This window comes from Vulpes vulpes, chromosome 9 (assembly GCF_048418805.1).
Source record: "Vulpes vulpes isolate BD-2025 chromosome 9, VulVul3, whole genome shotgun sequence".
Taxonomy (NCBI): Eukaryota; Metazoa; Chordata; class Mammalia; order Carnivora; family Canidae; genus Vulpes; species Vulpes vulpes.
The window spans coordinates 41585998-41613053 of record NC_132788.1 but is presented as its reverse complement, the minus strand read 5'-3'; the positions used below and the strand labels follow the sequence as shown (position 1 = coordinate 41613053).

The window sequence follows — 27056 nt, the reverse complement described above, 5'->3', positions numbered from 1 at the left end:
ACCACAGTTTGCTGAATACTCTGGTATGTATTTAACTATTCAGCATGAATGTATATAGTCAGAAACTCATTCCTTTGGAAAAATAAATATATCAGATAGTTATTCTCTGTGGTTCATGGGGGCAGATTTTATGTACAATTGCATAACTTGGGAGCACTCAACAAAATCATCTCATTTCCTTCATTTGACAAAGACTTACTGAGTTCCAATGGCTGCTGTAGATATGGATAGTTTTGCATGGGTCAGTCGTGATTCTGTGCTTACAATTCTAGTGCAAGGCATAGATGAACAAAAAAGGGAAACATACAAATTGATAAAATAATATAGAATATGAAGTCTTAAACAAGAGGCTGTTGAGCTACAGAATAGCAGAAGAGAACACACTTTGCTAGTTTGACAGGATGTTCAGAGAAGACTTCGCAGGTGACATTCAAGTTAACACCGAAAGAAGTGTGATAACCTTGATGGTAGGAAAAAGTGAAGGGGTGCAGGGATGGATAGTGGCCAGATCATTTGGGGCCTTTCAGGCCACAGCAAGAATGATGAGTTTTATTCAGAATTCAATGGGGGAAGCCATTGATGGGTATCAGGCAAGAGAATGATGTGATCCTACGTCTATGTAAAGACGATCATGCTTTGTTGCTGCGTGTAGAATAAAGAGTAGAGGTGGAGTGCCCAAGTAAACTATCGCAACAATGCAGATGAGAGACTATGGAGGCCTGGGGTAAGGAGATAGACACAGAAGAAGAAGAACTAATCCTATAAACATGGTCTATATTGTGGAATCACACGTGCATGAATTTAACGGACTCTGCTGACTCCAAATCCTTCCCAAATCCAATCCTATTAAAAATGGGATTGATTCCTCTTAAGAGAGAAAGATGACAGTTGCTCTGTGGGGTCACAGAAGGAAATGCCAACTTGAAGCCAGGTTCTTCCCTATAATTTCTCAAACACAGTAGTATGTATGTCTTATTAAACAAGATTTAGAGGATGGATGCCTGCGTGGCTCAGTGGTTGAGCATCTGCCTTTGGCTGAGGGTGTGAACCCAGGGTCCTGGGACTGAGTCCCACATCCAGCTCCCGGCATGGAGCCTGCTTCTCCCTCTGCCTATGTCTCTGTCCCTATCACTGTGTCTCTCATGAATAAATAAATAAAACATTTTTAAAATAAATAAAGAAGATTTAGATTCAAATCCAAATATCATTGAGTACACACCCAGTGTCAGACTTGTTCTGGAAGCTTTCACATATATCCTATTTCACCTGCCATGGTTGAAAATAAGCCATACTTAAGTTACTGCATAAATAAAGCAAATTTGATTTTTGAAAAGTCTATTCATCATTCCCTGAGCTCTTCCTTGGAAAGTAAGACCCCTCAGGTGTACTTTGTCCAAATGAGTCAGTCCTGTTTACTTCTGTTATGCAGGCAAAAAAAAAAAAAAAAAAAAAAAATGAGAAGTCTGATCTGACTGCCTAAGTTTCTTACTTCTGCTTTTGTGAGACTGGTACAGAAAACAGTACATCCAGCTCTCATGTCTAAGGGTTAGAGGCCTAACCACTGCACAGACCCAGTTACAACTCTAGTGACAAGTATTTTCACGTATAGAAAATCAAACACTTCTGGGCCTTGGAACCCCAAGGTCCAAGATAGTGGGTCAGGACAGGATGCAACATCAATACTTGGTTCCCAACTGAGCTTCCCCTAAGACCAGACAGGCTCTGGCATTGACCTGGCTTACCAGCCCAGCCTTTTCCCTCCACCTCCACATCCACCACCACCACCACCACCATTATGGTGGATTTCTTCTTGAGGGCTATTATTGGATACTTCATACCACTTAGTTTATTTAGGACCATCGCAGCACAACAGAAGGGTTACAGTAACTTGAAACTCCAAAGCGGAAAAGCCAGGATTTCTGATTTACTAGGGAAATCTTTAGTCCCTTTGCAAGATTTACAAAAAGAGAGTATCTGTTTTGGACATTTATAACTATGCAGTAGTTTTTAAAAATACTCAAGTGGAAGCTCTGGGTGTCAAGTTCAAAAGTAGCAGGGAGCTTGAGATTTGGGAGTGATGGCTGTATTGGTAGTTGAGTGACAAGTGAGGATGTGATTGCAGAGAAGACAGCTGAAATGGAACCAGGGAAATAGTACAGTTCAGAAGTAAGCCCTCCAAGGAAGCTGAGAAGGAGCTCTTAGGGTAGTAGAAAGATACAGTCATGTCATAGACCCTGAAGGGAGAAAATATTTCAAGAAGGAATTTGTTCAACAGCATCCAAAGTAACCAAGGAAGAGAAAGCCACTGATTGAAGTCAGGTTATGACTCTCTTGGATAGATAACACTAATTCGGGTCTGTTTTGGTGTATTATTGATCAAGTCATATCATCGGACTATAGTTCCTTTCAACAATTTGTGATCAAAGTTATAAAATTAGACTCATCAGCAAGTACTTATAATCACTTGCTAAGTGGTAACTGGTATAAGGAAGGTCATTTCATCACATCTTCTTACTCTGCTGATTTTATCAGAAGTGAAAAAGCCACTTTGATCTTGAAATCAACAAAATCTAATAACTACTATATTCTGTTTTGGCTTTGCCACTTGACTATGGCACTTCCCTGTAAAACATGGGTTCTTCTGAGTTCAGTGTATCTCCTCACATGATATTTGGGTGATGACTCAATTCTCCCACACTTTTTCCTGGAATACTATGAAAACATTGATAGGACATCATCTGGTCTCCATTTAGCTTGAGTGTATCATTTATATATTTAGTTCACATCTTTTCTCTTTAGTGTGACATTATTGAAGTACTTCTACTTGGAGCCAGTATGATCATAAGCAGAAACAAAAATACAGGTGATAATCAAGCATTAATACGATTTCAGAATATGTTTATATTAAAACTTCTAGGTTCGGGGATCCCCGGGTGGCTCAGCTGTTTGGCGCCTGCCTGTGGCCCAGGGAGCGATCCTGGAGTCCCGGGATCAAGTTCCGCGTTGGGCTCCCGGCATGGAGCCTGCTTCTCCCTCTGCCTGTGTCTCTGCCTCTCTCTCTCTCTCTCTCTCTCTCTCTCTATCATAAATAAATCTTTAAAATAAAATAAAATAAAATAAAATTTCTAGGTTCACTGAACTGAAAATATAAAAAACCAAAACCCTCCAGAGATCTGGTGATTCATGTTTCAGGAACATGCCAGGGAGATTATGTCCAATGGACAGGCACCCCTCCTTTTGTGCCTAGACTTTAGTTTTGATTTCTGTCTTTAAGGCAAGTGGGCTTGAGTTCCGTGAGGAACAACAACAGCAGAAGGTGAATCACAATTACTGGCCTGTGATTATATTCATAGACTTCGTTCTAGAATCATTTTACTCCTTTCATATGTTTTCATGTTTTCCTAAAAAATAAATAGGCATGTCTTTAATAATTAACTGTGGTATGTTAACTTTTTCTGTTTCATCCACAGTGCCTAGTAGAGAGTGACAGATTCCAGTTAACAGTTGGTTAAAGCTTCTTTAGTTTAATATATACTCAAGCACTTAATATTATTCCAAAAAAAAAGAGAAAAAGTTTGCATAGCAATTATTATCACGTAGAGATATGCATCAGAGAGTAAATTAAGAAGGCCTGGCTCTCTCCACGTGGAAGGGAAGGGACAGCAATGCATGGAACTAATTGGCCACTAGTTGTTCCTGCCCACAAGACAGAACATCTCTTAAACGCCTTTTCCTTTCTCTTGATTTTCATGAGAAATCACAGCACTGGGGACAAGGATGTCATTAGAGCTATTTGCTAACATTACTTCTTCTTTCTGAGCGCGTGACAGGATTTCACTTTTTCACATGGCCCTGTGGCTTGTTTGGACCAATCAAAATGTGAGCAGAAGTGATATATATCATTTCTAGGGAGAAACCTTTCAAAGCTGGTATCAATTTCGCCATATTCTGTTTTCTCTGCCTTGATGCTAGTGATAATATTAGGATGATGGACCCATCCATTTGTGTCTGTGAGTAAAAATGGTGGGGGGTAAAGCTCTACAGTGACCCCAGATGGGCAAGTAGACCGAGAGATAAATAAACTTTTGCTGTTTTAAGATACTGAGATTTGGGGCATGACCTCGACCTGCTTGATTTTACAGGGGCCAAGCACTGGAAGTGGTCATTTTACTCCCATCTCATCAAAAGGGTCTAAGCTGGCTAAAACAGAAAATGAATGCAGTTAGAAAATAAGTATTGTTTTTGTGAGAATAAAATTATGTAGTGCTTTATAATCCTCAAAAGCATTTTTGCATAGCTTACTTCATCTCTTCTCCCTTGTGTTCTTGGGAAGTCATCAGATCTCTACCTCTCCCTTCCAGACCAACATTCCCTGGTCAGTCCACTGCTCTCACTGCCCAGCCCACTTCTAATGTGCCCCTAAATTAGCACTTAGTGCAGCGTACTGCAGTTTTAAAATATGATCTGTCTTCCTAGGAAACTGTGTCCCCCTCATTTTTGTATACCTTCTTTCCAACCAACATCCATGCCCCACTGTTTCAGACTCAAAACAAGTGCTTCATAAACACTCATTTGAAGAAGCTGAGAAGTTAAGTGGCAAGTCCAAAGTTACAAGTAGCAATCAGGATTGAAATCTAAGACTTCCAACTCAACATTTCAGTGATTTAACTATTATTTACTGAATACCAAGGAAGACAAAGCAGCTCTGACATCTAGGTACTGACCTTGACGTTGCTATAAGCTTGTCTGGACCATATTCTGGGGACTAAAAGCAATTTCACCGAATATCAGACAAAGCCATTCTATAATCATGGTCAAGAGAAAAACAAGACCACTCCACAATCTTGTCTAAACACAGACAGATCAGGAACATTGTTTAAACCACAAAAATGACCAAAAAAAAAAAAAATGTCTACTATAAGCTGCTTCCTTATCAGTTATGACTTTACCCTCCATCTAGTGTTCACTTCTTACTAAGAATTAAGATACCCAATCATAGGATTACCCCCACTTCCTGACAGCATCCAGTATAGTGCCAGGCCTTGCCTTTTTGAACTCTCCCCACAAGCGCACAAGCCCAAATCCCATAATAAATTCTAGCACTTCTACTGAGATACCTCATTGTTCCCCATTTATGCATCCCTCCTCCTTACCAGAATGAATAAACCCCACTTCAGGTGTGTTCCTGATGGGCTTGTTGGTGGGCATGTACAGGGTCTCCTTTGCTCCAGGGCTATTCTGTATATACACATGTTGAGGGTTTCTAATGAAATTTGGTGTGTGACTGTTAGGTCCACTTGACAAAGAAATGGAGGTTCAGAGAGATGAAATCATTTGCCCCAGGTCACACCGCCAGGAAGAGTCAGGGGCACTCTCTTTCCCGCATCCTCCATGGGAGGTCCCTACCCTGTTCCCCCAATTCTGCGTTTCTCAGGGCACTTGCCCTGCGACCCGGATGCTACGCGGAGCTGCGTCCCACGCACGTTACTTTTGCAACTGATCTCCGGTGCGCTTCCGTGAACAGCGCCGTGGGACTCGGATCCGTTTCCCGGCCGCAGAGCCCAGGAGCCAGCCGCCGAGCAGCCAGCAGCCGGGTTGCCGCGGGGTGCCCGGGCCCCGGGGGCGGGCTCACGAGAGGGACGCCGAGCGGGCCAATCCCCGCGCGGGCGCCAGCCACGCGGCCCAATGGCAGGAGAGCCGCGCCGGCGGGTGACAGCGCCGCGGGCGGCCCCGCCCGCTCCCAGCGGCCCCGCCTCCCCGGCGGCGGGGGCCGCGTGTGCCGAGGACCCACGGACGCGCCCCCCGCCCGGCGGACAGACCGCGGACCGCGCCGGGCCTGCCGCAGCTCCCTGGGCCGCGTCCGCAGGGCCACCGGGAGCCGAGCGAGGGCTGCGCGGGGCCGGCCGCCGTCGTCACTCGGGACGCAGGAGTGAGCTCTCATGGGCTTGCTGTAAGAGCAGAGCCTGAGTTTCCCCGACAGGTGCATTCGGTCGAATTCAACGGAAATTCCCCTCCCGGCCCCAGCGCGGCGGTGCAGACCCGGCCCCGACCGCCGCGGGCCGCCCGGCCTCGGGGCACTCGCCGGGCAGGTGCCCGGGAGCGCAGGCACCCAGGGACTCCGGGCCCCGGAAATGCTCGGCCCCGCGCCTAGCCCGGCAGGAGGACTGTGACCGCGGGGTGAGTTTGAACGAGAAGAAACAAATCCCTCTCCGACTGGGAGCTGCTTTTTAAAGTCCTCCTTCCTGTCCCGTTAACAAGCAGCAAAATGACAATAACAAACAGTTGCGTAACCGCCGCGTTCCCGGGGGAGCCTCTCGGGTTCCCTTTGGAAAAGCGGCTGGCGGCACACGGTGTGGGGACTGCAGTGCGATTATTCCCAACGAAAATGGGTGACGACTTATTAAAGCTATTTTAAGGCGGCTTGAGCCTTCTGTTTCTTAAAAATAGAAAGTAGGACAGTCTCCGGTTTACTCCATACCCCAACCCAAAGTAAAAAAATAATCTCTTGGGAAGTGCTTGCTGCCTTCTCTTCCCCAGTTTGCCTGTTTTCTTCACCGAAGCCCTCTAACTTCCTCGTTCTTTTTTTTTTTTTTTTAATCTTATTTATTTATTCATGATAGACACAGGCAGAAGGAGAGGCAGGCTCCACGCCGGGAGCCCGACGCGGGACTCGATCCCGGGACTCCAGGATTGCGCCCTGGGCCGAAGGCGGCGCTAAACCGCCGAGCCCCCCAGGGATTCCCCCCTCGTTCTTTTTAATAGAAGTCAGCTACCTACCCAGGCAGTATGAAGATCTTCTTCGTAGAACCTGCCATTTGCCTTAGTGCATTTGCTATGACTTTGACTTCTCCACTGACCACACAGTATGTGTACAGGAGAATATGGGAAGAAACCAGCAACTACAGTTTTGTATCTGATAGCAATATTTCTGAGTGTGGAAAAAACAAAAGCAGTCCGATTTTTGCATTCCAGGAGGTAAGAAATTAACATATCCCTAAAAGGTAATAGAAGGATAATGTGTCATGAGGTTTTCAATGAAACAGGGCATTGCACTCATCGGACTTTGATCTCTCAAGGGTCACCTTAAAACTCTTAAATCCCAAAACAAGAGCCTTTATTCAGTTCTCTTGTTTGAAGTTTCCTGACACCTTTAATCTGCTTCTTCTAAGTAAAACCCCCTTCTTTTTCTGTGACACTGGCTGTTCTCTTTTCTCAGAAAGTTTCAGGCTAGTCTCATCTCCCCAGTGGCTGTCCCCTTCATGCTTCCCCCCCAAAACCTGAAGGTTGGACCAAGGCTAGCTGGAATGAGTACTGGGTGGCCTCAATGGGGGTGAAACAGGGTGTTTCTGCCCTTCCCTTGCTTGCTTCCTCCCAACCCCCCTTCTGCTTCACATACATGACCCAGTTTTCATGGACACACCCCTCTCCCCAAAGGAGCCCATTACTGAACACTATGGGCCCTGGGGCCAGTGTCCATCATGGGCTGCTAGGGGGCAGCATTTGGCGTTCCTCATTTGCTGTTATCAGGTCAGCTTTGACTCCCAAATGTTGAGGAGCTATGTGAGATTATCTGAGGAGGAGATCTATTTTGGCGCTGAGGACACTGAGAATGTTTAGCCAGATATTACAGGACCTTTCCTTCTGCCTCTCCGGCCTCCTCCCCCAATTTTTTGTTTAAAACTGGTGATACATCGCCATTCCCCTGCTCCCTCAGTTTGTATCAAAATCTGCCAATGTCCAGATGCAAAGGAGATGCATTCAGATTTGCAATCCCCCCCCCCCAAAAAAGCCTTAAAAACAGACCACACTTATAAACTTTGAACTATTCCCCTAGAGGATATTTAGTGATGGCAAAAGAGTGGCACTGCCACCATAGTCAAAGGACAAGAAGAGTTTAAGGGAATTCGAATCACCTGCCAGCTGGTTCTAAAATTTTCTCCTCAGTGGAAGAGAATTCAGGCATCACTGGGGAGATGAGTCTGAGGCCTGGAAGAAATAGCAAAGGGCCCAGAAGGAAAGCTCTAGCATTTCCAGAGGTGTTTCCTGAGGTGTCAGGTATAACCTTGCTGGGCTGAGGCCTGGCTGTTTGGCACAGTTTCTGCTGTTCCTCATTTCCATGGGAGAAATTTCCTTGGAACTCATAATTACTGGCAAGCTATGCAGGCATCCAGGTTCTGGCCTAAGGTGAGGTCATAAAAAGAGAAGGGCCAAGGGATTCACCTCGTGGTTGTGTCTCCTGACTTCAAGAATGTTTCCTATGATATATAATGTCATTCCCAGTGAGTGACAAGGTTCAATAGGCTCATTAGTTTCTATATTGGATTCTCTGCTTTCCCTCACCAGACACCTGGGAGCAATGGGAGGGACAGAGGGGGAGACAATGGAATGTCTGGAAAAGTTGGCTGCCCTTGACCTCCCTGAGAGGAGATAGGCTGGGGTTCAGTCACTGTGGTAGCCTCTGTGACTGTACAGGTGATGAGTATTGGCCCCCTCTGGTCTTATGTAGTTGCTGAGAGCTCTTCACTGCCCAGAGCAGTGGTCTCATTTTGAAGATTTTTGCCAAATGTCTAAGTTGATTGTTGTTTCATTAATTGTTTTTTATTAGATTAATATTCAAGATTAATTAGATTAATATTCAATCCCTTCCCTTAAAGGTGGTGCTCTAGAGCTACAGGTGCTTTTTCTCGGACTGGAAAGCCAGAAAGCACCACTGTCACCACCCACAACTGGGACAGGTCAGGTCGGCCACTCACCTTTTGCTCCTTAGGAAAGAGGAACACTTTTGCTTCCCTGGAGGCACCAGCATCACCTTCAGTACTTCCACCTGTCCGCTTTTCTGGACAGTGTTCCCGCTCAGTATAAAAATACTCTCTTACCTGGGGTGCCATGCTCAGTCACTTAAGTGTCTGCCTTTGGCTCACATTGTGATCTCAAAGTCTTGGGATCCAGCCCCACACTGGGCTCCATGCTCAGAGGGGAGCCTGCTTCTCCCTCTCCCTCTGCCTCTGCCCCTAACCTGTGCTCATGCTCTTACTCTCTCAAATAAATAAAATGTAAGAAAGAAAGAAAAAAAAAAAGAAAGAGAGAGAGAGAGAGAAAGAGAAAGAGAAAGGAAAGAACATTCTCTTACCTTTCAATCCAAGGACAAATAAATATTCCCTGTTTTATGAGCTTCCTTCTCAATTCCCAGCTGTTGGTGGGTGCTGACTACTTGCTCACTAAAAATTTAGGAGTTTGAGAACTGTTTTTATAAACCTAAAAATAAATGTCAGAGCACAGGGTCAGTCCCTAATAAAATAAATAAATGATTTTTTTTCAGTTCAGATTTTTCTTTGCCACTCCCCCAAAAGACCAATTATTTATATAAGAGTGCATAACAAAATAGTGTATTAAACTTCTTGCTATTATACTATATTATTTATCCTTTTATAAAACAAATACATGGACAGCTGCATTGCAATGCAAGATCATAATATGAATTTCAGGGTTCAGATATAAGAATTAACTGAGCTATTTCACTTATACTTAACATTTTGAAAGTCTATATGAATTAAAGTCTTATTTTTCAACCCATTGGGGTTAATACATATGTCCATATTTATAAATAAATATCCATCTAACCTGATTTTCAAACCTTTTGAGTTTTCTGAGTCTTGTGACTCTTAAGATATACTTACATACTTCTCTCCAGCAAAATTAGTCTCTAAAGGACTAATCTAAAGGATGTCTTAACAAAATGGCAAGCCTGTGGGCAGGAAATTCTTGGGTGAGGGAGAAGAGGTAGGGAATTCTAGGCATGTCTGTTGGCTTCTGCAGAGGAAGGGCTTTTTAAACCCCTTGCCACCCTCTCTTTCCCACCCAAACCCCCTTCCCAGGTTAAAGGACTTGTTTTGAAGTATTACACTGGCCACTGTGGTCTGTTCTCTTCAGGTACTTTCAAGATAGGGAGCTTGCTGATGTAAGAAAAGATGTTAGGGTTTGAAGCTGAGGGCCCAGAAAGAATTCTCGACCTATCTTTGGTGCAAAAAGGTGGTTTTATTAAAGCACCAAGGACAAGGACCCAAGGGCAGAAGAGCTTCCCTGGGGTCATGTGGAGTGGCCCATTATATACTTTCAAGTTGGGAGGGGGTTAGGGATAGTGAAAGTCTCTAAGGGATTTTGGAAGCAAAGTTTCAGCTATTGTTGGGAAAAGGTCATTTATTACCGTCTAATAAAACCTTAGTCATGAGGCTCCTCAAATGTGTAATAGTGGACCATATGCTTGGGGGAAGATTGCCAACATGTATCTTGGGGGTTTAGAGATAAAAGAAATTTCCAAAGCATTTTTATAGGTTAAAGCTGAGGGTTGGGCTAAGTTAAGATTGCTTTTTGACCTTAGCAAAGTATTAACATCGAGGCAGCTGAGTCCCTAAGGGAATGTCACTTTGCCTGTTGCAAGGACTTGTCAATAGGCTGTAGATAGTAAGGAAATTTAATAAGTTTTAATTTAATAATTTTTCTTCTGCTTTTGTTTCCCACATCACTGCTATTTGGGGAAACAAGTTGGCATTAACCAGATCATGAAGTTGTTCTTGTTCAATAATTTATTTGTAAACCTTTTAATAAGGGACTATTTCTACCCAATTGTAATTATACATTTTAGCCTATGAAATTGTGACTTTTTAAAAATTGATATTCCTTTCCTTAATTTATTCCTGTCTCAGTATACTGTCATTCTGTCAATCTTGTGTAGGAAATAACACGCTTTACTCTGATTTCTCCCATCAACCCTTATCTAATATATAATTGTAATTTTCCAGAGTTAAAGGTATAGGTTACATATGAGGAGAGGAGTCTGTGTAAAAGGTTGAATTAGGAATGACACTAGATAAAAGACAGGATGTGGAGGGGAGGGAGGGATTAGGAGAAGGAATCCCAGACTGAATAAGTATTTATTTGATGGCTTTTATATCTGTAGAGATACAAAGATGTGCTCAAGAAGCCTAACCTAGTAAAAATGAAAGCAGCCAAAGTTGATGAAGCACTAATACATAATAGGATCTGTGCCATATACCTTAAATGGACATAGGGACTTTAAATGTAACTCTTACAAAAGCTTGGAAGACAGGGACTCTTGTTACCCACCTCCTGTCAGATGAAACCACAGGGATACATAATTTGGTCAGGATCACACACAGCTAGCCAGTTACAGGGCCTATTTTACTTTCTTATTCATTCATGTAACCACTATCTATGACATGCCCTGTGAAGCACTGTTGTTGGAACTGGTGACACTGTAGGGAAGAAAACAGGGTGCCAGCCCTCCTGGAGGTTAGGTTGTAGTGGAGAGGGCACACAATAAGCAGCTCAATTAAAGTAACTCATCCTGTCGAGGAGTGACAAGTCTCTAAAGAAAGTAAACTCAGCTACAGTCATAGAGCACTGGGTGAGGATTAGTGGGGTTGCTTTGGATTGTGTGATTAGTGATTGTGTGATTAGTCACAGAAGGCTTCTGAGGAGGTGACATCTGAATTGAGGAAGTGAGCTCTGTGACTGTCAGGCAGAGGGAACAGCAAATACAAAAGCGAATGAGCATGGAGTGTTTGAGGAATGGCGAGCGGCTGAGGGGAACAAGGAAGTGGAGATGAAATCCGAGAAGTCATGGTGTCTGGCCACCCACACTATGGCAAGGAATTTGGGTTTATTTCCCTATAAGGAAAACCACGGGGATTTTGAGCAGAGGGGTAACATGACATGAGCCAAATGCTTTTAAGATCACTCTAGGAGCGCCCGTGTGGCTCAGTGAGTTAAGTGTCTGCCTTCAGCTCAGGTCATGATCCCAGGGTCCTAGGATTGAGTCCCACATGGGGCTCCCTGCTTAGCGGGGAGTCTGCTTGTCCTTCTCCCTCTGAACCGCCCCCCCCAATTGTGTTCCTCTCTCTCTTTCAAATAAATAAAATATTTTTAAAAAAATCACTCTAATTGCTGTGTAAAGAACTGACTACATCTGAATCTAGATTGACCTGACTCCAGAGCTCTTAATCATTATACCAAAGAGGACACCTGGGGAATGATACTTGCCATATGAGAAGGTTCAGCAGAAGGAGAGATTACATCTGTTTGGGCATTTCAGGGAAATCCAAGTTGGGCTTGACTGTGGGCTGTGAATGTAACATAGAGTATTAGGGGAGTGAGTTGAGGTAATGCTAAAGAGTGGGGTTGGATCGCATCTTGGTGTCCTTATGTAACAGATGAGGAGTGTGAACTTTCTCTAACAGGCAATGGGCTGAGCAGGTGAAAGACATGCCACTAGTGTGTTTTGTAAGACACTGCCACCATTAGCGTCTATGATCTGCAAAGCGAGGAGGCTGCATCACAGACGGCATTGAGGACAGAGCTAAGTAGATGCCAGGGCAGCCCAGGTGAAAACTATGAGCCTTATCCTTCCAGTGGCAGATCTGGGACAGTAAAGAGCTAAAAGACATGAGAAGCCCTGGATGTTGGTGGGCATGGGTGAAGGGAAAGTCCAGAAACAAAGATGGCTTGAGTTTTGAGTCTGAGTGACTAGAACATTTTCTGATGAAAGTGCTTGCATTATTTGAATATATAAAAATAAACATAGGCTCACTCTAAAAAATTCATCAATTTCAGTAGTTGATATTTTTGTGGTTCATCACTTGTTTTAGGATGCTTTCTAAATATCACATGAATAAATCTATTTTTAAAAATTAGTTTGGCAATCCTTATTATAAAAATGACACTCTTTATATAAAATTTGGAAAATACAGAGAGAAGTAGCAAATAGAAAATGCTTTTAAATCACCCAAAATCCTTCCCATCAAATAACTAGCATAAGGATTGTAACATCTTCCAGTTCGTGTGTGTACCTGCTGGTTTTGATCCTTGGGGGACTATCAAATATGTCATTTACATGTGATACTCATTCCCCTTTAAGTAGACAGAAAGATCTATCACAGGAAAAGATATTACTCTTGCTTTACAACAGTGGTCATGAGCTCAGTGCTAAGCTGTTGAGAGAAGAAAGTAAAATTATTACATGACCAGTCCCAGGTATCTGGGAGTCTGTGGATCTTCTATATAAAACAGACACACACCAGTACACAGTGGTCTGTTCAAGTCCCCACCACAGTGCTTGCATACTCATGCATGCATGAGCTTTCATTACTATATCGCCTCTTGATGTTTGCTTTGTGAACCGGCGGAAGATTCAGGCTGTATCAAATCCATGCACCAGAGATTCCTTATTGGTGACCTACTAGAAATGTAAAGAAAAGTATGCTCTGTGATATTTCTGTGCATGTTGCTTATATCTCTGTAAACACATTATCTTCTTTTTGTTTATTTGCAGGAAGTTCAGAAGAAAGTATCTCTTTTCAATCTGCAGATGGACATAAGTGGTTTAATTCCTGGTCTAGTGTCTACTTTCATACTTCTGTCTCATAGTGATCATCGAGGACGAAAATTCCCTTTGATTTTGTCTTCTGTTGGTTCTCTTGCAACCAGTGTTTGGCTCTGTTTGCTTTCCTATTTTGCTTTTCCATTCCAGCTTTTGATTGCATCTACCTTCATTGGTGCACTTTGTGGCAATTCCACCACTTTCTTAGGAGCTTGTTTTGCCTACATAGTTGATCAATGTACAGAACAGAAACAAAGAACAATTCGAATAGCTATAATCGACTTCATACTTGGACTTGTCACTGGACTCACGGGACTGTCTTCTGGCTATTTTATCAGAGGATTAGGTTTCATGTGGTCATTTTTTATTATTGCTATGGCTCATGCTATTAACTTGATTTATATTTCATTTTTTCTTGGCGATTCATTGAAAGAAACTTCATCTCAGAATGTTTCCATATCCTGCAGTGAAGGCTTTAAAAATCTATTTTACCGAACTTACATGCTTTTTAAAAATGCTTCTGGTAGGCAATGGTATTTTCTCTGTTTGTTACTTTTTACAATGATCGCTTACTTTTTTGTAATAATTGGTGTCTCCCCCATTTTTATCCTTTATGAATTGGATTCACCACTCTGCTGGAATGAAGTTTTTATAGGTTATGGATCAGCTCTGGGTAGCGTCACTTTTTTTAGTAGTTTCCTAGGAATATGGCTTTTTTCTTACTGTATGGAAGACATTCACATGGCCTTCATTGGAATCGTTACCACCATGGCAGGGATGGTTATGACTGCTTTTGCCAGAACAACACCGATGATGTTTTTAGGTAAATTACAAATGTAGCCTTAGAACTAACCATGTATTTGATGTTTATAAGCAAATGAATTTAGTCTGTTGGGTGAGAAACTTTTAATATAATATTCTCTATTTAATGCATTCAAGTTCAATTAAGGCACTTTGTTAAAAGCTAGTTTGCCAGAAACTGAAAGCCAAGTTGCTTTAAAACAGTAATTCACAGAATAATCACAGTTTCCAAATTTGCATACTTGCCAAAAGATTTGATTTCAGGAACATTCTTCTTGTGAGTCAGTTCTTCAGTAGAGCTTTCACCAACTTGAATATTTCTTAAAATGCTAAGAAGGTTGGAGCGCTTGGGTGGCTCAGTCAGATGAGTGTCCAACTCTTTATTTTGGCTCAGGTCATGATCTCAGGGTTGTGAAATGGAGCCTGTGTCCTCTTCTCCCTCTGCCCCCCTAAAAAATGCTGCTAAGAAGACTACTTTGCATAAACATTTTAAACATCATTATATAAAGTAGACTCAAAAGATTTATAAAATTCATATTTATTGAATATATTCAAGAAAAAAATTCTTTAAGACAAGATTTTGCAAATTGGTCACTTCACGAACTGGTTTTTGATAAATCAATTTTTGCCTAACCAGACTGCTTCCTTAACTACCTACCCCATAAGTAGTTTCTGTAGGGCTTGAGTGAGATGCTGCATTTGAAAAAGCTAAGGGATCTGTAAAGTGGGACCTTGAGAAAGGTCCAATTTCATTTTTTTAAGGTACTGTCAGCCTGTTGCTACCTTGCAGGGAAGTAGGGTGACCAAAGAGAATTGGGCTTAATGTCCATCTATAGTGCCAGATGATCTTGGGAAAGTTACTTAACTACTCTGGGTCCTCATTTACTCATCTGTAAAATGGGCACAGTAGCACCTAATTCACCAGGTTATAATGATCACTCTAAAGCACTTAGCACAATGCCTCCTGCTGGGTTAATGTTAGTTTCCCCTAGAGTTGCCAGGGCCAAGTAAGTTGATATACGTGAAAGCACCTTGAAAACTTTAAAGTCCTCTGCAAAATTAATATATTATTATTTTATCATATAATTGGAAATGCTAGTGCCTATTAGGGGTCATAATTTAAGAGGAGAGGCAATCGGTGTTCATGAAATTATTCCAAAGATGGACAAGCAGAAAGATAAAGAACCAATTTATCAGTAAGTGTATCCGTATAATAAAAGAATGCTGACACTAAAATGCCAAGTCTAAAAAAGTAAACACAAAAAACAAATGAAAAAACTAAGTCCCAACCTTGCTAAATGAGAGGTTACTATAATAATCTGGGAAAAAGCAGATGAGTCCCAATTGGCAGATTATACAGATCTGACCCTAACACCTCCCTGAACTCTTGTTCTTAGCACTGCAATTCAAGAGTAAGCAAACCTAGAACTGAACTGTCTGCAGTGCATCTTCATTCCTTAAACAGAAGTCTACAATTAATTCAGTCCTTTGATGCAATGAGTTAGGGCACTTATAGAAAATGAATATATTTAGAGAGAATGTATTTCACATCTAAAATTGACCACTGGTTTTCTGATTTCTCACCATTTCTCTTACAGTCAGGCTGCCTTTCCTTTTCACTATTGTGCCACTCTCTGTTCTACGCTCCATGATATCAAAAGCGGTTCGTTCCACTGAACAAGGTGAGTTTCATTTGCTTAAGGAAAATAACGAATCTACAATCTATACCAACTCAAATCTATGTATGACCAATGTTTCATTCTTCAGAATATTCTACAAACTTTTTTCTGCTAACTCCTTTTGATTTAATTGGTAAGTTCTGTGTTAGAAAGAGACCTACTTCAGACAGAGGTGCCCCTGCCCATGGTCTCTTGCTTTCAAAGGCTTGCTCTAGCCAGGGCCAGCCCCAAGAGGAGAGGAATGCTCAGAGTTAGGCAGATGCCCACTGGGAGCCCACCACACCTGCCCCTTCTAGACTACACTCTGGGTACCTGGATCCCCATAATTCCTAGCCAAACAGCCCTGGGTTCATGTCCATGAGCGCCTGGTTGGTCCTGTTCCTTAGACCCTTTGGCCTGAGGGTGTACTGTGACCCAAGTGTGCTCCCCTCTAGACCAAAGGAGTAGCCAAGCCATGACTCTTTATGGGAGACGTGGCCCAACCTTGGCATTGCAGAGTGGGGTGTCTACAGCCATGTGTAAATGATTCTTTCTGAACAGGATGGAGGAAGAGGTAGAACAGAACATGCGTGGGCTATGTCCTGCATATGGGAACTGAGGGCCAAGAGCTAGTTAGCTCTGCCAGTGCTGTCATGTGCCTACATAGAACTCCAAAAAGTCTGAAAATTCTAAGTTTCTGTCTGACCTTCCAAACATCATGAAGATATATAAGGTATATTTTTTCAGAGCAGGGAGAGAGAACGTATCTTTATGAACAGTTTGTTCATAGAACTGTAACGTTTAAATACTTACAATATAATATATAGGCCTTTAATTGTATTCTTACACTGGACCCCACAAATGTTAGAGCTGGGCCTAAATTAGAGTCCTAGGAAAAACAGGATCCCACTCAGCTGGCTCAATAGAGACTTTAATGAAGGGCAGCAATGTGGCAGAGTGGACAGTGGCAAAGGCACCCAGAGAAGATGACCCAAATACGGAGGGAGCAGAGATGAAACACCACAACCTTTCTTTCCACCTTCATCCCATTGACCAAGCACAACAGAAAGTCAGGTTAGCAAGGAAATCCAAGTCATATGATCTGAAGGGTCAGCCTCCCAAGCACAGAGCCAAACAGAGGAGATTAAACAGTGAAGGGGAAGGCAAAGAATGAGCAATACAGAAGGACAAAACAATTAAACTTCTGGTTAGAACTAGTTACCAGTTAGATATCAGGCATATGGGATTGTCCTCCTTCCCCTCTGTATCATATAAATATTCTTAGACTTTGGAGCTTTCTTTTGTTTCATGTCTTAGCCCAGTGCCAACATTCATATTAATTCAATATTCATATTAACATATTCATATGTTGATGGATCATTCATAATTATGCTATTTTATTTATGGCAGCTTAGTTAACATTGGGGAAGACTGCATAAATCAATACATTTAAAAACATTTTTCTTGGTTCTCTTCCACTCGTTAGATGCAGTTATATATTCACACAGCTGTTTATAGATTATGAAATGATGATTAACTGGAAAATGACTTAGGAATATAAAAATGTATAACTATAGTATGTAAAAACCTACCTGCTTCCTTGGGTTATGCAATGGTTTTTAGATATGGCACCAAAGGCACAACATAAAAGAATAGATAAATTAGATCTTATGCAAATTAAAAACTTCTGTGCTTCAAAGAACACCATCAAGAGAGTGAAAAGACAACCAAAAGAATATCAGAATATATTTGTTAATAATATGCTTAATAAGGAACTTGGGAGGTGAGCAGGGAGATGCATGAAGTAAGCGAAGGGCATCAAGAATACACTTACCATGATGAGCACTGAGTAATATATGGAAGTGTTGAATTACTATAGTGTACACCTGAAACTAATATATGTATGTTAACTGCACTGGAATTAAAAAAAAAAAAAACTCAACAACAAAAGGACAACCCAAGGATATGAAGAGACATCTCTCCAAAAAGGTATATGGATGGCCAATAATAAGCACATGAAGAAATGTTCAATGTCATTAGCCATCAGGAAAATACGAATCAAAACCATAATGGGACCCACTAAGGATGGCTAAAATGAAAAAGATGTGGAGAAACTGGAACCCCCCTACACTGCTAGTGAGAACATAAAATGATCTACCTATTTTGCAAAATCAGTTTGGTAGCTCCTCAGAAAGTTAAATAGAGTTATCTTATGACTCAGCAATTCCATTTGTAGCAATAGAATGGAATTGAAATTAAAATAGAAATGAAAACATATGCCCACACAAAGATCTCATACACAAATGTTCACAGCAGTGTTATTTATAATAGTAAAAAAGTATAAACAAATGGAAATGCCCATGAACTAATGAACGGATAGACACATTTGGTGTATCTGCCCAATGGAATGTTATTTGGCAATAAAAATAAAGTCCTGATGGTACCTGCTACACAGAGGGGGATCCTTAAAAACATAATGCTAAATGAAAAAAAGCCAGACACAAAAGGCTATATATGAATATGGTTCCATCTAGAAGAAATGTTCAGAAAAGGCAAACCCATAGAGACAGAAATCAAAGAAGCACTGTCCAGGGCTGGGGAGGTAGTGGGTGACTGGGAATGGGTACAGTTCTGAGGTGATGACTGTACAGCTCTGTGAACTGTGCAATTTAAAGGAGGTGGGTTTTAAGGTCTACAAATTTTATCTCAATAAAGCTGTTCAGAAAAAAAAAATCTACCTGCTTTAACTTGAAACTAATATAGACTTCTCAGAGTATATAATTTGCTTCTGTTTATATTTGGTTTAGTTTATTTATAAAGGCTTTTTTAAAGTCATTTCATACCGTTAGATATAGTGACATTTCAAAATGTTTTGTTTACCTTTTGGCATTTCGTATTCTGAATTGTAACGTCGTGAATTGTTTTTCTATTGTTCTAGGATAGTATAATTACTTTGTTTTTAACTGCAAACTACGGAATCCTTTTGGTGATGACAGAATTTCCATACTGAATATATTCTCATCCTTCATTACTTTTTAAAAATGGAATCTTTTTATGAAAATGTTACGCACTTTAAAGTAATGAGAGAAGGGGAAATACTGCATTGGTTTCCACTAGACTCTCAGTATCCCTATTATCTTGAATAAGAAAGGAGAGAAAATAAATTCGGGTAATTATTTTGGAATTTCTGTGCTTTGTACAGCTGTGAAACTCACAGCTAAAGCCACCCTGGACTGCCTCTTACCTTGTCACTACCTGCACACTCCTTATTATTACAAATTGGAACATCATAAGGACAGACTTGACTTTTGAGGTCTATTGAATTGAAAAAAGGTATAGAAAAGAAACTAAACTGTACTTATTATTTAGTCCAGTTTTCTCTGGTAACTATTAAACAAGTTGAACTGCTAGGGGAAGTTAAACAACAGGAGAACCCTATTTTGTAGCAGTATGGTTGTTTATGCCAGACAGACATACTGCCTGACCAACTTTCCATCAAGAATGGATTTAAGCCATTGCATAATAGAACTAGAACAATCCAGTCTATCTTCCACGGCACTGTGCCTAGCTGTAGCAAGAGATCAGAAGTAAAAGAAGATAGTAGCTTAGGGAGGGAGGGAGGAGTACTACTTCCCAATTAAACTGACTTCAAGAATTATCATAAAACATGGAGGCAGTAGGTCTTTATGCTACTTGCTGATTGATAACTAGGCTCTTGAATTATTCGTTTGACAAGTATAGATTAAACATATCTACCATGTGCCAGGGCAGCTAGGCTCTGGAACACAGCAGTAAACAAAGTAGATGTACACCTGGCATGAACAGAGCTTTCATTTTAGTTAAAAGAAGACACATATGTGAAAATACAATATTCTTCAGAGATATGTTTATGTTTTATGAACATGTGACCTGTCATTCAGTGAAGACTTAGAAGCAACATATGAGAGTATGTATACTAGGGTAAAAAGCTTAAAGAGATAAAAATGAACACGTAACACTGTCTACTAGACCAAAACCATGGGGAAAATTAGAACGTAGACGCATAAACCGTAATCCAGCTATGAAAGGTGACCCTCAAGCTTGCCTTTTCCTTCTTAATCTTGAAGGACAATAGTAATTGTGGCTATGTGTGTGTCTGTGCAGGAGAGAAGACTGGATTTCAAATGTGTCAGCTGCTGTTGCCTCTTACATTTGCCCTACTGACATACAAAGTATTGTGTTTTCAACTTCCCTCACATCAGGTCAAGAATTGATGGCCGAGTTTCTTCACCTACAAAATCGGTTACTGGCTTCTCAGGGATTTAGAGGGAATAGCTTTCATTCACCAAGCAGTGCCCTATGTTTGCTTTTAATAATAAGGAATGATTTTCTCCCTTTGTTTTGTTATACAGCCATTTCATTTTCTCTCTCCATACCCTGACCCCAAACAGGCACCCTATTTGCTTGCATTGCTTTCTTGGAAACACTTGGTGGAGTCATTGCAGTTTCTACTTTTAATGGAATTTATTCAGCCACCGTTGCTTGGTACCCAGGCTTCACCTTTCTGCTGTCTGCTGTTCTATTACTAATTCCAGCCGTCAGTCTATGGTATGTCATTATTTTTAAGCATTTTATCAAAGGATAACGGGATTAAATGAATTCCCTAATCTTACCAGTAAAATTACATAGACTGTTAAAGTAGTTAAAAACCAAAATTCAACTGAGTAATTTTTTTAATTAATTAATTTTTTTCTAGAGAGCGAGTGAATGGTGGGGAGGGGCAGAGGGAGAGGCAAAGAGAAAGAGAATCTCAAGTAGGCTCCATGCTGAGCTCAGCGAGGAGCCCCATGTGGGGCTTGATCTCATAACTGTGAGATCATGACCTGAGCTGGAATCAAGAATTGGATGCTTAACCGACTGAACCACCCAGGCCCCCCCTTAACTGAGTAACTTTTAAAGATCTAATTGGCTCTACTAATTGATTCATGAATCAGGCAGCATCCCATCTAACAAGTAGAGGGGAACTCTGAGGAGCTGTGCTGAGTGAAAGGTTTTCACAGAATGGAGGGTGGGGTCAAGAAGTTATTAGCAAAAGAGAAGAAATAATTATTTCAGGCAGAGTCACCTTCCCCTAAGGGGAAGGGCAGGGAGTCTTATCAGGTAGATGACCCCATCTTCCTTTGGGGGATGGAGAGGACCCATTTGGTAGGCTCACTGGTGCTGATCAGAAAACGCCTGCCTGATTGGTGAAGACTGTCTCTGAGGGAGGCTGGAACTGCAGTTAACTTACATCAGTCCAGGTTTGACAACTTGGCCTACCTGACGCCATTTTGGGTCTATGGTTCTGTGTTAACAAAGTTTTGCCTCAGAATGTACTTTTCTCAATAACTTTTAGACATGAAAACATCTGTTGATAATTCCTAAGAGGAATTTGGAATTTTGATACCTAGATCTATGCAAGTATTGACAGTTCCTCTATAATTTTGATGAAAAGTTATTTGTACTAGATATCTTTTTTAAAAAGACTATTGAACTGGCAAAATTAAAAATACATGCTGCGCTAATGGGTACATGATGAGACAGTCTTTTACATTGCTGATAGTATTATTTGGCACTATCATTTTTGGAAAGCAATTCATAAAGACAAAAAAAATCTTTAAATGACCAAATGGTCACTAGAAGAATGGCTAAATAAGTGATGGTGCATCCATATCATGAAAAATAACATTAATTAGAATTGGGAAGTAGGATAATGGGCAATTTTAATTTTATTCTTCATATATTTATACATACCTGTTATGAACACACATGCAGCTAGCTAGGACAATTATCCTTTTAAACATGCTGCTAATGTGGGATCCCTGGGTGGTGATTTAGCGCCTGCCTTTGGCCCAGGGCACAATCCTGGAGTCCTGGGATCGAGTTCCGCATCGGACTCCTTGCGTGGAGCCTGCTTCTCCCTCTGCCTGTGTCTCTGCTTCTCTCTCTCTCTCTCTCTCTCTCTCTCTCTTTCTGTGTGTGTCTCTTATGAATAAATAAAATCTTTAAAGGAAATGCTGCTAATGTAATGTAGATGGTCTTCTAAGACATTTTTAACCCTATATTCAATTTTTTTTGAGATTTTATTTATTTATTCATGAGCAGCACAGAGAGGCAGAGACACAGGCAGAGGGAGAAGCAGGCTCTCTGCAGGGAGCCTGATGCGGGACTCAATCCTAGGACCCTGGGATCATGACCTTAGCTTAAGGCAAATGCTCAATGACTGAGCCACCCAGGTGCCCCCGTTCAATATTTTTAAAAAATAAAATTATACGCAGGGTATGTGGATGGCTCATCCCATTGAGTGTCTGACTTTAGCTTGGGCCATGATCTCCAGGTCCCAAGGTGCCGCATCAAGCCCCATCTCATGCCCCCTGCTCAGTGGGGAGTCTTCTTGTCCTTTTACCCTTCTCACCCCCTGCTCATGCTCTCTCTCTGTCAAATAAATAAAATTGTTCCTCTGCTTGGATAATGCTTTGTTTCATAGAGCCCATCAAGGTCATATTGACAGGAAAAGCTTTTAATAGATGCAAAAACCTTAAAATGGAATCACTTTAAAGGATGTATATTTTCACTTTTCCTAACACATTTCATCAGTGACAGGCATGATAATATTTATATAAGTAACACTGGGGTGTTTGGGAAAAATAAAATCTTTAAAATAAAATTATATGCTTTTCTCCCCAAGATTATTTATTTACTGGGGGGGGGGGGGGGGGGAATGAGGGGCAGAACAGGAAGAGAGAGTCCTAAACAGACCCCGCTCTGAGCCCCAGGTGTGGGGCTCCATCTCACACCCCTGAGATGAGTTGGTTGCTTAACCAACTGAGCCCCCCAAGTGCCTCCCATTACATGCTTTTTTAATTCCAGATATCTTCTTGTCCCAGTTTCAGTTACAGATATTGAACATGAACTTCAGCCATATCCACAGTCATACTACTTTTTGTGGACTACAGAATAAACAGTAGGATGGATGGACATTTTAGGTATTTGGAAGAGGGAAAAAACTGTAGATTTATTATTTTCAGAATGAGTCAGTTGGACTCAAAATGCTATTATGTTCCTTCTATGTATAATTTGCATAATTTATCAGAAGCCATGTACCAGGGGAAAGACAGGTTATTTATTTATGGGTTGCCTTATTTGCAATTTTAAAATGTCTTGTTTGCTTTTGCAGTGTGGTCAAGTGCACCAGCTGGAATGAAGGCAGCTATGTACTTCTTACACAAGAGGAATCCAGTGAAGACACTTCAGATAGATGATTAATTGTGATTTAAAAAAAAAAATCAACAAACAGCTGAACACATGTATCCTATGCTTTGACTTCTGAGGACTGTAAATGAGTTCCATAATCAATATTTCATCAATAATCATTGTTATAGTTTCTTTCTTCTAAACTGAACAGGAGAGAACTAGCTCCTGGTTCTAGCTTCTTAAAGTATTTTGCACTTTGAGCACTTTATGAACATCATGTGATAGATTTCCATAGATAGAAAAACAAATCTCAAAACACTTCTCACCTTGGGATTTAGGAATGAAACTGAAACTTCACAGTATAAAGAGATTAAGAAACCTGACACAATCAAAAGCAATAATCTCCCTGACATACTCAGTCTCCTATTGGGACCAAGGAGAACACTATACCTCAGTTTCTTCATCTGCAAATGGGTTTATGACCTCTGGAAGATTTTGAAGGCATAACTATTCAAAATTATGATGAATTATTCACTGATAGGAAAACAATGATAAAACTTTCAAATATTTATAGTGCAGTTGTACCTCTGCTTAGAAAATGGTTTGTTTTAGAGATCCCATCAAGGTGGTATTGACAGGGAAAGCTTTTAATAGATGCAAAAACTTTGAAATGGAATCACTTTAAAGGATGCATATTTTCACTATCTCTAACATGTTTCATCAGTGATAAGCATGATATTTATATAGGTAACACAGGAGTGATTGGAAAAAAATATCATTAAAAAATTGTTTACAAAGCAATGCAAAAACGGAGTAAGCAGCCAGTCAGAAAGTGACAGTACAATATTCATTCATTATTTTTATCAAGGGATAGCCACTTCTTACAGCCTTAAACTTATCTTGAAACCCACCCTGGTCCCTGAAAACACATTCTCTCATGCCTCCTATCTTTCTATGCATTGTCCCATTTCCCCTTCCTCCCTTCAGACCATGAAACTTTAGAATCTCAGCCAAAACACTGCTTTCTCTGAATAGCCTTCTTGACATTTCATGCCTACTCTTGTAATCCCCCAACTTCTGCAGGGCACCCACAGCACTTTGTGTATACTTCCATCCAAGCAGATTCCATTGTCTCATAATATTTATTTTATTAATATTACCTGACAATGAGGATGGGACAGTCTTTGATTCATTTTATCCTCAATAAATGTTTGTTGAACTGAATATATAAATTTGTTTTTACTTGTGAAAATAATTTAAAGCTACATATTTCATGCGTCATGAATGTAACCACTGATAGCATGCCACAGCCAGCTTTAAAAGATATGCTAGCCCATACACTTTTTAAATTGGTTCATGGTATTTTTACCGGTCTTTGAATATCTTCGATTTTCTAAGTTACCATATGTAATAATGCAAATGTCTTTAAGTACAACTAGATGATTCTTTGTAATCTCTTAAACGCAGAGTTTTCCATTTGACAGCACTGCTTACAACTTTTTCCTGTAGGGTAATCAATGATCGCTGGACTAGCCAAGAAAACTCAATGTAAAATACTATAAATTTTTATTTCCAAGACTACTACTTTTAAGTCTACCTAATGTCTTCTGGGCTGGAAGCTTGTTTAAGAACTGAGTGATTTCTATATTTATTTATTTTTCTTCCTATTCAATGCTCTTTCCACCAAAAAAAGTACTTTATGGTTTACAAAGTGTTCCTCTATATCAATTTATCATATACTCTTTTAATAATCCTGGCAAAGTGGATATTTATTTTCTTCATTTTACAGACAAGTATCAGAGAGACCTCACCATGGTTATTCAATTACCACTAAGCAGTAGCATCACACAGAGATGGTCTTTGCACTGCTGAGATTCTTCATAGCTAAGGTATACACATTACAGATTATAAATCTGATAATAATAATTGTATAAGGTAAGAGTATGAAGCGACCTGCTCAGCAAAACACATTAGTGTGTTTTGTATACATTAGAACTACCGTACCCAACCAGACTGCCTAAAATATTGCCTTTTTTAAGGTTAGATATGATGGTCTAAAGTACCTTTCACCTCCACCTTCCATGATTTTACACTATTCATCTAAACTGAAGATAGCACAGATGGTATTGTTTCATACAGCTAAGAGATAAATAGATGGTTTCATATTTGAGGAAGAACTATTTGAGATGCAGTATATCAGGGCTCTGGATTGAGATTGTCCAGGGTAAAAATAGAGCATGAAATAGTTTAGCCATCTCCAAAGTACCTAGCCTAAGATATGATTAGTAAAAGTAACGAAGAGACTAAAGAAACAAAACCAATGGGGGTATAGTCTACAGAAATGAAAAAGAAAGAAACGCTGCCACCTAATTTCCCATAATGTGACCTAATTATCTGATTATCTGAAGGAAGAATTAAAGAAATGATGTCTCTGTAGAGTCCGTATAAAGAGAACAAAGAGGAAAGTCATATTCCTTTTTATCTAGCACTGTACAAGAAGGGTTACACATAACCATATCGAATAGTAATGAATACTCTTATCACTACAGAGGGGATATTTCTATGAAGCTGGACTATTCAATAGGATCATTTATAGCCTGCATTGCACAGCCTCAAGAAATTCCCTTTCTCTTTAGGAGTCGATCTCATTTACAATTGTACCAAAAACTGTAAGATACCTAGTAATTAACCCAACCAAAGACGTAAAGGATCTGTACTCCAAAAACTACAGAACACTTGTGAAAGAAACTGAGGAAGACACAAAGAGATGAAAAAGTATTCCATGCTCATGGATTGGAAGAACAAATATTGTGAAAATGTCTGTGCTACCCAGAGTAATGTACACATTCAATGCAATCCCTATCAAAATACCATCGACATTTTTCACAGAGCTGGAACAAATAATCCTAAAATTTGTATGGAACCACAAAAGACCCCAAGGAGACAGAGGAATGTTGAAAAAGAAAACCAAAGCAGGTGGCATTATAATGCCTGACTTCAAGCTGTATTACAAAGCTGTGATCATCAATACAGTATGGTACTGGCACAAAAACAGACATAGATCAATGGAACAGAATAGAGAACCCAGAAATGGACCCTTGACTCTATGGTCAACTAATCTTCAACAAGGTAGGAAAGACTACCCAATGGAAAAAAGACAGTTGCTTCAACAAATGGTGTTACGAAGATTGGACAGCCACATGTAGAAGAATGAAACTGGACCATTTTCTTACACCATACACAAAGGTAAACTCAAAATGGATGAAAGACCTAAATGTGAGACAGGAATCCAATAAAATCCCAGAGGAGAACACAGGCAGCAAGCTCTTCGACCTCAGTCGCATCAACTTCTCGCAAGACATGTCTCCAAAGGCAAGGGAAATCAAAGAAAAAATGAACTATTAGGACTTCAAGATAAAAAGCTTCCGCACAGCAAAGGAAACAGTCATCAAAACTCAAAGGCAACCTACAGAATAGGAGAAGATATTTGCAAATGACATATCAGATAAAGGGCTAGTATCCAAGATCTATAAAGCACTTATCAAACAACACCCAAAAAATGAATAATCCAGTCAAGAAATGGGCAGAAGACATGTACAGACATTTCTCCAAAGACAACATACAACTGGCCAACAGACACATAAAAAATGCTCCACATCACCTGGCATTGGGGAAATACAAATCAAAACCACAATGAGATACCACTTTATACCAGTGAGAATGGCTAAAATTAACAAGTCAGGAAACAACAAACGTTGGCAAGAATGTGGAGAAAGGAGAACCCTCTTACACTATTGGTAGGAATGCAAGCTGGTACAGCTACCCTGGAAAACAGTATAGAGGTTCCTCAATAAGTTAAAAATACAGCTACCCTACAACCCAGCAACTGCACTACTAGGTATTTACTCCAAAGATACAAATGCAGTGATCTTAAGGGGCACCTGCACTCCAATGTTTATATTAGAAATGTCCACAATAACCAAACTATG

The 27056-nt window shown here is 40.6% G+C and overlaps 1 protein-coding gene across 1 annotated transcript; it reads left to right on the top strand.

Moving 5' to 3' along the window:
• The first annotated feature begins 5757 nt into the window (after positions 1–5757).
• Positions 5758–24291, top strand: SLC46A3 (solute carrier family 46 member 3). The gene is made up of 6 exons (XM_025996721.2): positions 5758–6177; positions 6621–6975; positions 13349–14219; positions 15796–15879; positions 20286–20442; positions 23051–24291. The coding sequence occupies exons 2-6, from the start codon at positions 6787–6789 to the stop codon at positions 23133–23135; spliced, it is 1386 nt and encodes a 461-aa protein (XP_025852506.1). The 5' UTR covers positions 5758–6177; positions 6621–6786; the 3' UTR covers positions 23136–24291.
• Positions 24292–27056: the final 2765 nt, after the last annotated feature.